At 36.7% G+C, this 14612-nt stretch overlaps 1 protein-coding gene across 16 annotated transcripts in view; it reads right to left on the bottom strand.

Moving 5' to 3' along the window:
- Window positions 1–14612, bottom strand: part of TMEM117 (transmembrane protein 117) — a 536620-nt gene that overhangs the window by 172316 nt on the left and 349692 nt on the right. For all 16 annotated transcript variants that reach the window (XM_082349435.1, XM_082349440.1, XM_082349441.1 and 13 more), the window contains one exon: window positions 12497–12594. In XM_082349435.1, coding sequence (XP_082205561.1) covers window positions 12497–12594 — 98 coding nt within the window. The remainder of the gene's footprint in view (window positions 1–12496; window positions 12595–14612) is intronic.

Below are 14612 nucleotides of genomic sequence, written 5' to 3'. Positions count from 1 at the left end.
TTATCACAGGATATTATTTATTTGTTTATTTATTTGTCTACATTTTGTTTTTGGCTGTGTTGGGTCTTCGTTGTGGCGAGCGGGGGTTGCTCTTCGTTGCGGTGTGCAGGCTTCTCATTGCAGTGGCTTCTGTTGTTGCGGAGCACGGGCTCTAGGTGTGCCAGCTTCAGTAGTTGTGGTGCGCAGGCTTCAGTAGTTGTGGCTCGTGGGCTCCGGAGCGCAGGCTCAGTAGTTGTGGCGCACAGGCTTAGTTGCTCCGCAGCATGTGGGATGTTCCCGGACCAGGGATCAAACCCGTGTCCCCTGCATTGGCAGGCAGATTCTTGGCCACTGCACCACCAGGGAAGCCCCTCTCCATGTGTTTTTTTTTTAATTTAAGTATAGTTGATTTACAATGTTGTGTTAATTAGCACAATGTTTTCCTAATCCCAAACTCCCATGTACGCTTAATATTTTGTAAATAAAATTTTATTTTATGTAAATTATATCTCAATAAAGCTGAGATTTTGAAAATGATGGAAAAAAAAAAGTCAAAGTGTTTTACTTTTCAACTATGTCCTTCCATAACTGCCCACTTTAAATAAAAGATGGCCCACCAAAGTCACCAATGCTTGATTAACATCCAAAACAGTGCTGGTTTGTGCAGTGGAAATGTGACACAAGCTGAAATTCAGGAGAACTGATGGCAAGAAACCACCATGGAGTAGAAGAGGAGAAGAGATGACAGTGTAATTGGCAAATAACAAGGTGGAGAGTGAGTGTGGGCAAGTCTTTCAAGAAATGTGACCTGAAGAGGGAGAGAAGTGGAAAGGGGTACAGTCCCTGATATTTGTTTCCTTCCTAGAACTTACTGTTATTTATAATTTTTTATTTAATTATTTCTTTTTTTCTATCCTACCAACAAGCTAGTTGGTAAAATATACAGTAAGTCTTACATGAGGGCAAGAACTAGGTATGTTTCCTATTCACTGTTGCATTCCCAGTAGAATACCTAACACAGTCAACAAATATGAATGATTGAATGAATGAATGAGACAAGCTTGAATTTTTGTTTTTCACTCAATAGCAAAGCTTCGTCCAGCTTACATATGGGGACATTGGTTCTGGTTTGGTTTCCAGAATGTGGGTTACTCATATGCCCAGCCATTATAATTAGACTATATTTAACCTTTAGGCTAATAAATATACATGTGAGGACAAACTCAGAGTGCCTCATCTGATTTGACACCTGCCTATACATTCTACCTCTAGTTCATCAGAAAGCTTCCTAGGTGCAACAGCAAACATCAAAGCATTTCAGCCTTTAATATGGTTAATGCATCCATCCCTTCTTCTAAAGAGAGAAGGCACAGGGAGCTCTGGCCGGCAGGGGTGGGGGGAATGTAGGAACAGGATACTCTGAAAACAAGAGCTGGCATTTTGGGACCAGCACGAATGGGGGGAATTCATATTAGATCTGGGTGATAGCAGCAGTCTGGTAGCAGAAAGAAACTGCACATTGATGGGGACTGTCATAGAGGCCTTAGCTTGTTTTGGATGAAGCCTGCCTGTACTCTTCATCTCCCTTAATTTTGACCAGTGGTTCATGAAATAAACAATGATTCACTTCCAGTTGATAATGGTAAAAGAGTTGCCTTGCAGAGAACATCGGAGTATTAGTTACCAGCAATTCTGGTTTGAAAATCGATCAGTTGTGAGTTTCCAACAGTGACTAATGTACCACAAAAACTGAATTGGTGGCTTGCAAATCTCAGCACTGGATGTGAACCATAGTGAATCATGGGCACTAAACAACCAGCTGTACCTTGGTGACACTGAGACGTTTTTCTCGGCCCATTCAATCTACAAAAAGCTGATGGGAGGGATTTAAATAAAGAATGACAGCTCTTCTGATATGATAATTGTCTCCTGAATAGGAAATCTTAATCCTAATAGGCAGGTTTGACCAAAGCACATAAAAACAAACACGTTTTTAAGGAGGACTTTTATGCTAGCAAAGACACTTTAAGACATTTGTATTGTGGCCACTTTGTAAATATTTGCAGGATGAAGATAAATACCTCAAAGAATTCTACCAATGGTTACTGGGAGATGTGGGGAAATAGCAAAAGTGAAAAGAATATCTGGGCTTTCTAACAGGTGGAGTCATAGAAATACTTGGAGTTTTGTTAATATGAAAGATTTGCATTTTTTGTCTATTAGAGATGGTGCGACAGGGGGCACACACTCATGACAAAGAAGGAAAAGACAGGCAGGGGTTCCCACACTGCTGAAATGGATCGAGTCACTAAACTTGGTTAAATGTTGCTTTCTATTCTTCTAGAATTTATTGTTTCTATTTTAATTTCGTGCATTTATACTATTATATGCAAACTCAGGGAACTTTGAAAACACGACCTATACTTTAGAAATATAATAAGTATGACTTAGGTCTCCCAGCTCAGGGAAGTATTCCATTCAACCAGTAAATTTAAGACTGAAGAGGAATAACTATGTTCTACCAACAGCTGTTATACAGAAAAACTATGCAGTATTTCCAAGCCTTTATTAAAGGGCATTTTCTTTCAAAGATTCATAAATTGGAGGATTGTTCTTGGACTCAGAGTTGCTATTCCAGACTTTAGCAATTAGAATGAAGGCCTATAATAGGGAGGTTACTAGTAAGTAATTTAACACTGTTTATTTAATCCTTTTTCCTTAAACCTTACTCACCTTTAAGAGATGAGGAAGATCCTAAGTTAAAACCCCTCAGGGTCAGTGTGGGGCTGACATTGCATCACTGTAGAAACATATCCCACGATTTTTAAATGCACCTTCTAGCTGTAGGTAAAGCACATAATTTGCAACCAAGATGATTTTTTTAAAGTACTGAAAATAAATATTTCTAAAAATTTTTCAGAAAAAAAATTCATAAGGATTATAAATCTTCTTATAAAGCATCAGTTAATCACAAAGTCAAAATACTTTTTTTTTTTTTTAAAGGATATGAATGTTCAAGGAATGAAGGTACATTTTTTTTTTTTTTAACTTTGGGTTTATTTATTTATTTATTTATTTATGGCTGTGTTGGGTCTTCGTTTCTGTGCAAGGGCTTTCTCTAGTTGTGGCAAGTGGGGGCCACTCTTCATCGCGGTGCGCGGGCCTCTCACTATCGCGGCCTCTCTTGTTGCAGAGCACAGGCTCCAGACGCTCAGGCTCAGTAGTTGTGGCTCACGGGCCTAGTTGCTCCGCGGCATGTGGGATCTTCCCACACCAGGGCTCGAACCCATGTTCCCTGCATTGGCAGGCAGATTCTCAACTGCTGCGCCACCAGGGAAGCCCCCAAAATACTTTTAATTGTCCTTTTATCATTTTCAGTGAAGTCCTCTATCTAAAGAAATTTTCAAAAATGTCCTAGATTATTATATATTTGAAAGTCCTCACCAAAGTAGTTAATTCAGCAAGAGTGTATTTAACGCTTACTGTGTGCCAGGCACTATGTTAAGTCCTAGGGACACGATCAGTGAGATGCTATCCTGATCTCAAGTAATGCGATCTGAGCAGAAATATGTAGAGAACTTAGTCACGATTTTGATTTTCATGCATTTCTTTAAATTTTTAAAGGTTTTTAAATTTAAAACCCTATGAACTATTTATTGTCTATCTTCCTACTAAAAAATGAGAATAACAAACAGTAAATTTTCACCACAAAATTTAATTTAAGAGCCTTTTATTCAGTACCTGGGCAACAAGTAATTCGAAATGACCTCCATCTCTTGGGAGAAAAATGAATATGCTCTGGACAAGATAAATCAATTAATAGCCAAATCAGTAAATACATTTAAATTTTTCCTGGAGAATATTCATTTTTAAATATAGATATCCCTCCAGCCTTGTCTCTCACCTTCTGAATATCCTCCCTGTCCCTATTTCCTCCTGTCCTAATCGTGGGTTGACCCGGTACGAGTCTAGCATCTGTCAGCAACATTCCGGAAAACCATTCTTGCCAAGCTCATCAGTGATGGTCCTCTTAGAGTGAAATCCCATAGACACTTTGCATTTTGATCTTATTTGATATATCGCTAGCATTTGACTACTGACATTTTTATGTCTCTTGATATTCTCTCTTCTCTTGGCATCTATGACACACACTTTTCGGACTTTTCATTCTTTCTGTCCCCTCTTTCTCTGTCTTCTCTCCAGATGCCTCTTCTGCCTGCTCCCAAATAAAAGAGCTCTGTAGGTTTACTCTAGTAGATCTTTTATTTTCACTGTACACCCACTCAAACACCCCATACATGTAGATAATGACATCTACAAAAGTATAAAAATGTAAACCAAGATATAAATGTTAGTTATATTTCTGTCTCAGACCTCACTCTCTCACTCCTCAGCTTCAGATCCCGTATAAGGACCTGCTTACTAGGTATCTCAATTAGTACATCAAGTTCAGCATGCTCAAGCCTGGATTCATTATGCCTCCATTTAAGACTCAGTTCTCCACCAGGATCTCCTGTCTCAGTGAGTAACATAAGCTTCTGTTCAGCTGCTCAAGCCTAAATACTCAACGATACCCTGAACTTCTCCCTCTGCCTCACTCCACATACCTAATCAATCACCATGTTTCTGGCTCCTACTTATCCTGAGAAGACACTTCAGCCCTAGCAAAACCATCCCGAGAGCTCACCTTGAACCTACACCTTGGTGGGTATTACCTCCTGCCCCCATATTTCTCACTGGACAGAAAATTATGCTGTCAGAGTCCTTATTTTCTCTCTCAAAGTTGTATTCTCAGCATCATGGAGAGCACCTGGTGCTCATAATACCAGTCATAACATACAATACCAGTTAAAACAACTAACACACAATAGTAAGTAGTAAAACCAGGACCAAAAGCCAGGCAACTGGCTTCAGAGTCTGCTTCTAAACACTATTTCATATTGTACTCAGCACTTAAGTATTTACTTAAATAAGTTAAATGCAAACAAGATTTGTTCTTAATTCAGCAAAATTAAGTCTTGAAGGGCATGGGATTGTGTTAATGCCCAGGCATAAATATATACCTGAGAGTTAAATCCCTCAGGCATAAATATATAATTTACTTTTTAAATGAAAATCTCTAAATAATATGACAACACATTAATTCAACAAAACAGTAATGCAACATCAGTCATCTTTTCAGCCAGAAGTAGGGAACAACATCTAGCAAGAAAACCAGGTGAAGCATATCCTTGGATTCTTCTGCTGAGAAGTAGCCAGATTTAAATGGAGCTTGTTAACTTAGTGCAATGTTTAAAGTTAAGGTGACTGATTCAGTAGGTACAGTTACATGCTTTGGGCTAAAAATGTTCTGCTTTTCCTCACAGAGGCAGCTTTTAATTAAAGATAGACAACTGTGTAAAGAGACATGTTGAGATGGAAGGAAGGCTGAAGGCAAAAAGACAAAATCCATCCAGAGAAAAGATATGGGCTAATTTATTATTTGGGAAGTGAGGCAAAAAGCTGTGCATACTCTAGTTGCCCCTGGAAACTTTCATGAATCATTGTCTAATGTAAAAATTCTGTTCATAATTATGATGGAATTAAACAGAGCATATTAAATTATAATTAGCATCCTCTCTATATAAAATCAATATGCAGTACTTTTCTAGTTAAAAATGTCGAGTCACAGAACCTTCAAGTTTCATGAAAATTTAAAGTGATTTACTTTTTTCTCATTCAATGTGAAAATCCTGTATAGCATCCCTGAAAGACTATGTAGCCTTGGCAGGAATACTTCCACTGACGGGGAATTCAGCAGTCCATCAGGCAGGCTCTTTCAGCACTCAGACACTCGCATTATTAGGGAATTCTTTCATACATGTATCCAAAGCTGCTTCCATGTGACTTAACACTCTTTGACTCATATCTTAATCCATTTGGGCTTTTATGACAAAGTATCACACACTTGGTGGCTTATATACAACAGTAATTTATTTCTCACAATTCTGGAGGCTGGAAGTCCAAGATGAAGGCACCAGCATGGTTATGTTTGGTAAGCGCCTCCTTCCTAATTCACAGCTGGCACCTTCTCGCTGTGTCCTCACATGGTGGAAAGGGCTAGGGGTCTCTGTGAGGCCTTTTTTATAAACTCACTTATCCCATTTCTGAGGGCTCCACCATCATGACCTAAGCACCTTCCAAGGACCCACTGCCTAATACCATCACATAGGGCATTAGGATTTCAACACAGGAATTTTGGAGGGACACAAACATTCAGACTAGAGCAGTCCATATTCTGGCCTCTGAAGCAAAGCAGACAGAATTACTCGTTCACCCACACCTTAATCTTACAGTAGAAAATAGCATTGTAGAGCTGAAAAGGACCACAAAAAATAACAAAACATCCCTTTTACAGAAAAGAAAATGGAAACTCTAAGTAGTCATACAGGTCATACAGTTGGATATTAGTAGAGCTATTACTAAAACCCTTCTAACTGACATTTCCCCTGATTCTTAGGTCCTTTTTATTACTTTATTCCATTTATTATTATTATTATCATGTCACTCTCCCACACATGTATGTTAAGACAATAATTGTTTCCTAAAGTGAAATTAAGGAAACACTCCCATTTACCATTGCAGCAAAAAGAATGAAATACCTAGGAATAAACCTACCTAAGGAGACAAAAGACCTGTATGCAGAAAACTATAAGACACTGATGAAAGAAATTAAAGATGATACAAACAGATGGAGAGATATACCATGTTCTTGGATTGGAAGAATCAACATTGTGAAAATGACTCTACTACCCAGAGCAATCTACAGATTCAATGCAATCCCTATCAAACTACCACTGGCATTTTTCACAGAACTAAAACAAAAAATATCACAATTTGTATGGAAACGCAAAAGACCCCGAATAGCCAAAGCAATCCTGAGAAAGAAAAATGGAGCTGGAGGAATCAGGCTCCCTGACTTCAGACTATACTACAAAGCTACAGTAATCAAGACAGTATGATACTGGCACAAAAACAGAAATATAGATCAATGGAACAGGATAGAAAGCCCAGAGATAAACTCACGCACATAGTGTCACCTTATTTTTGATAAAGGAGGCAAGAATATACAATGGAGAAAGACAGCCTCTTCAATAAGTGGTGCTGGGAAAACTGGACAGGTACATGTAAAAGTAGGAAACTAGAACACTCCCTAACACCATACACAAAAATAAGCTCAAAATGGATTAAAGACCTAAATGTAAGGCCAGACACTATAAAACTCTTAGAGGAAACATAGGCAGAACACTCTACGACATAAATCACAGCAAGATCCTTTTTGACCCACCTCCTAGAGAAATGGAAATAAAAATAAAAATAAACAAATGGGACCTAATGAAACTTAAAAGCTTTTGCACAGCAAAGGAAACCATAAACAAGATGAAAAGACAACCCTCAGAATGGGAGAAAATATTTGCAAATGAAGCAACTGACAAAGGATTAATCTCCAAATTTTACAAGTAGCTCATGCAGCTCAATACCAAAAAAAAAAAAAAAAAAAAAAAAAAAAAACCCAATCCAAAAATGGGCAGAAGATCTAAATGGACAATTCTCCAAAGAATATATACAGATTGCCAACAAACACATGAAAGAATGCTCAACATCATTAATCATTAGAGAAATGCAAATCAAAACTACAATGAGATATCACCTCACACCAGTCAGAATGGCCATCATCAAAAAATCTAGAAACAATAAATGCTGGAGAGGGTGTGGAGAAAAGGGAACCCTCTTGCACTGTTGGTGGGAATGTAAATTGATATAGCCACTATGGAGAACAGTATGGAGGTTCCTTAAAAAACTAAAAATAGAACTACCATACAACCCAGCAATCCCACTACTGGGCATATACCCTGAGAAAACCATAATTCAAAAAGAGTCATGTACCACAATGTTCATTGCAGCTCTATTTACAATAGCCAGGACATGGAAGCAACCTAAGTGTCCATTGACAGATGAATGGATAAAGAAGATGTGGCACATATATACAATGGAATATTACTCAGCCATAAAAAGAAACGTAACTGAGTTATTTGCAGTGAGGTGGATGGACTTAGAGTCTGTCATACAGAGTGAAGTAAGTCAGAAAGAGAAAAACAAATACCGTATGCTAACACATATATATGGAATCTAAAAAAAAATGGTCATGAAGAACCTAGGGGCAGGATGGGAATAAAGACTCAGACCTACTACAGAATGGACTTGAGGACACGGGGAGGGGGAAGGGCAAGCTGGGATGAAGTGAGAGAGTGACATGGACATATATACACCACCAAATGTAAAATAGGTAGCTAGTGGGAAGCAGCCACATAGCACAGGGAGATCAGCTCGGTGCTTTGTGACCACCTAGAGGGGTGGGATAGGGAGGGTGGGAGAGAGGGAGATGCGAGAGGGAAGAGATATGGGGATATAAGTATATGTATAGCTGGTTCACTTTGTTATAAAGCAGAAACTAACACACCATTGTAAAGCAATTATACTCCAATAAAGATGTTAAAAAAATAAAAAAGTTTCCCCATAAAAAAAAAAAGACAATAATTGTTTCTTGATTAGTTCTTGAATGGTTAAAGTTAAACAACCTTGTTAGACTTGAATAATAACCATGATACTCAAAGCAGGAAAACCAGCAGCAGCTCATTTGTTTCTCAGTCAAGAATAAAGCTAATGATGATCAAAAGATGCCCGCCCAAACCATGAGAGCACTAGATGAAGTATTTTTTTAAATATAAATATACTAATCAAAAAAAAAACACACATAATTTTCTCTGTGCAACAGAGTGGAATGGAAGTGGACAGTTGTATACAGATGCACACAGCAATGCACTATGTTTTCCAATTTCCAGGCATCTAAGTAATCACAGACCACAGTTTTTACCAAATGCTTTGCCACTATAATACCTGTATTACTATCTTTCCAGCCTTCATTGGTTTTCTTGCCATTTGCTGTCCAGCCCTCAAGACTAAAATTTCTGCTTTCTGTTGTGACAGCACTCCATTTCCAGGGATCAGTGACCGGATACATCGGGATAGGCTGGTTTATGCTGCAGTATCAAATAATCCCCAAATCTCAATGGCTTACCATTTGCAGAGGTATATTCCTCGCTCACACTACATGTGTTGTAAAGGATGCTGGGCTTATCCAGGTCATTCAGGGAACATGAATGACAAGTGCTCCAGCTAGACACAAACTTCCACAACGGCTACCTAGAAAAGAGCCCCTTTCAGTGCTTCTCGCTGGCAATTAAATGCTTCTACCTGGAGGTGACACAAGCCTCTTTCACTCACATTTTAATTGGTCTAAGCAAGTCATGTGATCAGAGGGGGCAGAAAGGTGCAAATCTCTCATGTGTCTCCAAGGCAAGGAACTGAGGTATCCAGGAAGCCCTAATGACCACCAGCTCTCGCAACTCCTTCCTCCACCAATTCCCCTACTAATCACAGAAGAGTGTCTTCCTTATTTTTTAAAAAGTTAAGCCTTTGGGAAATATCCCAAGATGTTTCCCCTCAAAAGCATATAAATTGTGTCTCTAGAGAGTAAATAAAGCGGGGAGATAGAAGCTAATATAAATATCATACTACTTATTTTTTTTATGTCTATGTTTATGTGTACATTTACTTCAGACACAGGTGAGTGAAAATGGGTATTGGTAGCCCCTCTGGAAAATAGAACAGTATATGGCATTAATCTAGGATTTTGATTTTAAATTTTTATTCTTTTTAATTAACAAAAGGGCTGGGAATGGGGCTTTGTAAGGGAAGTTCTATAAATAGTCTGCCCTTTCCCAATTAGTATTTTCAAATCAACTACAATTTAGTCTCCTCCCAGGCATAAAGGCCCATGTATTATAGCAGACTCATGTTTGCACAATTAAAGAAAGAAATAGGAACCATTCTTTCCAATGTAGAGACATCTATCACGAAGAATCAGAAAGAACTTAGCCACACAGTTGCAAATGAAATAGTTTCTGACAGGCATTTGTGAGTTAAAGCAGCTACACTTAGGTAAAGGTAAGTTTACTACAACAAAATTGCATGTTGTACTGTTTAAACCCATAATCACATTGCAACGTATAAAAGCTTTCCTTTGCAAAATTTCTTCACCACAGATTTATTACATGAATATGTCTCTCCTTAACTAGGGTAAAACCAAAAGAAAATACCTCTTTTTGAGTGGGTGACACATAGTATGTAAATACTATCTTTTATTTCATTTAAAACCTTGCCAATGATTTCTGTATTTTTATCTCCTAGAGCTAGAAAAACAAATGCCCTTTATACTTGCTAAATCCCTTTTATCTGAAAAGTATGGACAAAAAGGGAGATTTTTTGCTTCCCACATAATTTCCATATTCAACATTTTGCATCAGATTTTTCTTTTTTAAAACCATGAATACTGTTGTCAAGATAATCTAACAGTATGTAATGGATAAAATAGGAAAAAATATGTTCAAAGTGGCATTTAAATTTTCCTCCAGTTGTTTTATGCTCTCCATGATTTGAAATATTACTTCTGAAATATAACAATAAAAATCATCTCTCAAATATATTACCTAATAATCAATAATTTTACAGAAACAATGACTACAAGAATAAGTGTGAATTTTAGTTTGCTCTCCGTTTAAGAATATTATCTATTTGTCAGTGACTAATTAAATTATTTTACAACATTCAAAATACACTTTAGATTATCCATTGGGACTGTGTTATCACATATGTCAAAAATAAACCCACTTGTATAAAAAGAGATTGGTAATACATAGATTTGAGTAATAACGTTCAAGGAAAATGTACTAAGATGATTAAGGAGAAATCTAGTATGGATTCCTCTCCTCTGAAACAACAATTGCAACTAAGAGTAGCTAATGACAACAATAATAGAGGCATTCAGATATGCATGGCTCACCTTTGCAAATGATATATGTGTGACCTTGGTAACTGGCCACATTGAACAATAATCAATGGGCTGCCTTTGAAGAGACATTAAATAATACAAAATATCTGTAAACATAGTAAGTAGATATTTTAAAAGAGAGATAGCCCATAGAGACTTTTAATATTAGCGTTTATCTCCTTTTAAATTATGATTCTTAAAACCCCTGTACAGAATTCTATAGGGTAGAATGATTTCCCAGAATCTCACGTTCTTATTTAGCACCATTACCTAAACAAGGATTAAGGATAATCATTTGGACTTTGCACACTGATGTATCCTTTGTTTTTCTAGAGACAGTCTAATGTAATGATTAATAACTGGGGCCCTGAATTCAGAGACCTATGCTTATAATAATAGCACTTACTTACAGGGTTCTCAGGATTAAATGAGTAAGTTCTTAGCATAGTGCCTGGAGCAAAACATATCTTCAATGAATACTTGCTAAAATTATTATATTACATATTATTTAGTCAAGCTACATGGGGAGCTTACAAACAGGAAACAATATGAAGGTTAAATGTGCCATAAAATAGGCCACACTTGACTCAGAGGCAAGTTGTGAATAAACAGCTACAAAATCATATTCATTTTTACAACGTTATTGAAAAATCTACTTTTTGTTTACTTGCTGTTAATTGAGTTCAAAATGCCATATATCTGAAGCAACATTTAGTAATAGTGCTAAAGCACAAAGATAGCTTAGAGTGTATATTTTCCCCCAAGTACTTAGTGACCATGATTTCTGTAGCTTGTACATGAAAAAAAATCAACCCTCAGAGTTACATCCAAGAATAAACAGACTTTTTTTTTTTCATTTTGAAAGGCAGGTGAACAGAATGCAATTTATGAAGCACAAGTCATCATCAATTCAAGGCTTCTGGGTGTTAATGTAGATAACTTTTCATACATCGGGTTGAATCACTGTGTTTGGGCACTGTCACACGGCCTGGTGGAAGTGCCCTTCTTGCTGTCTCTATATTCCTACCATTTCTGTCTAAGCTTCTTCAAATATACATAAATAATGTTGACTCCACAAAAAACAAAGTTCCATGAGACATGGATTGTTTTTTAATTGCAATGATTGGGCTGGAGAGCTAAAGGAAATTATTGGTACAAAAAGAAGTGCCAGTGAGCCAGATGTGATCTGTAAAGAGGTTCCTTCACTGTATGATTTCTTCAAAGCAAAATTATATCCTATTAAATACACTGGAAATTCAGTACTTACTGGGGACGTTTTTATACCAGATTCCATTGATGAAACTTATAGCTTATTTTTGCTGACTCAAAAACCTACTTACCTCTGGTAAAATCTTATTTGCTTTACTATATTAGTAAATGTATCTCTTGTAAATGTGTATATGCAATAATGTGTAAGCAGAAATTAATTGATAAATAGGATAATGGTTTTCATCATTTCAATGGAGCACAGTGTCCACTAGAAGTGCCTCTCTAGATAGAATTTTATATATCTAAAGAAAACTAAATCCAACTCAAGTCCTTGTGAATGAGGCAAGACACATGTCAATAAATGAAACAATCTCTTACCAGAATAAAATAATCCTAACATTTCCTTTCTTCCAGAAAGCTCTTGCAGATTTTCCCCAATCAGGATAGGGCTTGTCCTGAAGCATCATATCAGTGACCTGAAGCAATGAAAGAAACTTATTTAGCACTTTCAGAAATCTTCCATTCAGGTTTAAATATGTATATAATTCACATTTTGCTAAGAATAAAATATGTATGTATTTTAACATTAGAATATATGCAGAGATAAAAATTATAAGACTATACTTCATTTAAAAGTTTTAACAGTTCATTTGACTTCACATAATGAATGAGCATATTTAAGGCTGTTCAACATATCAAATAGTGATATTTTTTTAAAAAACATCAAGATTGCCTTATCCAAGGAGGCATCTTTAAGATACTATTAACTTCTTCATAGAAACAAAATCATAATAAATAAAATTTCATATTCTTTTTAAGTTTGTCTAAATCAGAAACTCCAAAATTCAAACACTTCCTGCTATGTCTAGATTCTTACCTATATCACTAGTCAAAATATTACCTTCCTTTCTCTCCCTTTTTCCCTTCAATGATATGTGAGATATAAGACTTGAACCCTTTTTATGGCATATTTATTCTAATTATCCAGTATTGTTCCAAAAATGTTCTACCTCTTTTTCTCAGGTGCACAAATCCTGCCCGTCTTGGGTAAAGTCACATCACCACTGTGATGTTTTCACCATTCCCTTCAACTGTGGGAGCCTGATTCCTACAGCTCAGTTTTTCTTTCTCAAGATGGCTTTGGCTATTCGGGGTCTTTTTTGTTTCCATACAAACTGTGAAAGTTTTTGTTCTAGTTCTGTGAAAAATGCCATTGGTAGTTTGACAGGGATTGCATTGAATCTGTAGATTGCTTTGGGTAGTACAGTCATTTTCACAATGTTGATTCTTCCAATCCAAGAACATGATATATCTCTCCATCTGTTTGTATCATCTTTAATTTCTTTCATCAGTGTCTTATACTTTTCTGCATACAGGTCTTTTGTCTCCTTAGGTAGGTTTATTCCTAGGTATTTTATTCTTTTTGTTGCAGTGGTAAATGGCAGTGTTTCCTTAATTTCTCTTTCAGATTTTTCATCATCAGTGTGTAGGAATGCAAGAGATTTCTGTGCATTAATTTTGTATCCTGCTAATTTACTAAATTCATTGATTAGCTCTGGTAGTTTTCTGGTAGCATCTTCAGGATTCTCTATGTATAGTATCATGTCATCTGCAAACAGTGACAGTTTTACTTCTTCTTTTCCCATTTGGATTCCTTTTATTTCTTTTTCTTCTCTGAATGCTGTGGCTAAAACTTCCAAAACTATGTTGACTAATAGTGGTGAGAGTGGGTAACCTTGTCTTGTTCCTGATCTTAGTGGAAATGGTTTCAGTTTTTCACCATTGAGAATGATGTTGGCTGTGGGTTTGTCATATATGGCCTTTATTATGTTGAGGTAACTTCCCTCTATGCTTACTATCTGGAGGGTTTTTATCATAAATGGGTGTTAAATTTTGTCGAAAGCTTTCTCTGCATCTATTGAGATGATCATATGGTTTTTCTCCTTCAATTTGTTAATATGGTGTATCACATGGATTGATTTGCGTATATGGAAGAATCCTTGCATTCCTGTGATAAACCCCACTTGATCACAGTGTATGATCCTTTTAATGTGCTGTTGGATTCTGTTTGCTAGTATTTTGTTGAGGATTTTTGCATCTATGTTCATCAGTGATATTGGCCTGTAGTTTTATTTTGTGACATCTTTGTCTGGTTTTGGTATCAGGATGATGGTGGCCTCGTAGAATGAGTTTGGGAGTGTTCCTCTCTCTGCTATATTTTGGAAGAGTTTGAGAAGGATCGGTGTTAGCTCTTCTAAATGTTTGATAGGATTTGCCTGAGAAGCCATCTGGTCCTGGGCTTTTGTTTGTTGGAAGATTTTTAATCACAGTTTCAATTTAGTGCTTGTGATTAGTCTGTTTATATTTTCTATTTCTTCCTGGTTCAGTCTCGGAAGGTTGTGCTTTTCTAAGAATTTGTCCATTTCTTCTAGGTTGTCCATTTTATTGGCATATAGTTGTTTGTAGTAATCTCTCACAATCCTTTGAATTTCTG

The sequence above is a fragment of the Balaenoptera borealis genome (genome assembly GCF_965194805.1).
Source record: "Balaenoptera borealis genome assembly, chromosome: 13".
NCBI classification, from domain to species: Eukaryota; Metazoa; Chordata; class Mammalia; order Artiodactyla; family Balaenopteridae; genus Balaenoptera; species Balaenoptera borealis.
This window is presented reverse-complemented; position numbering and strand designations above follow the sequence as displayed.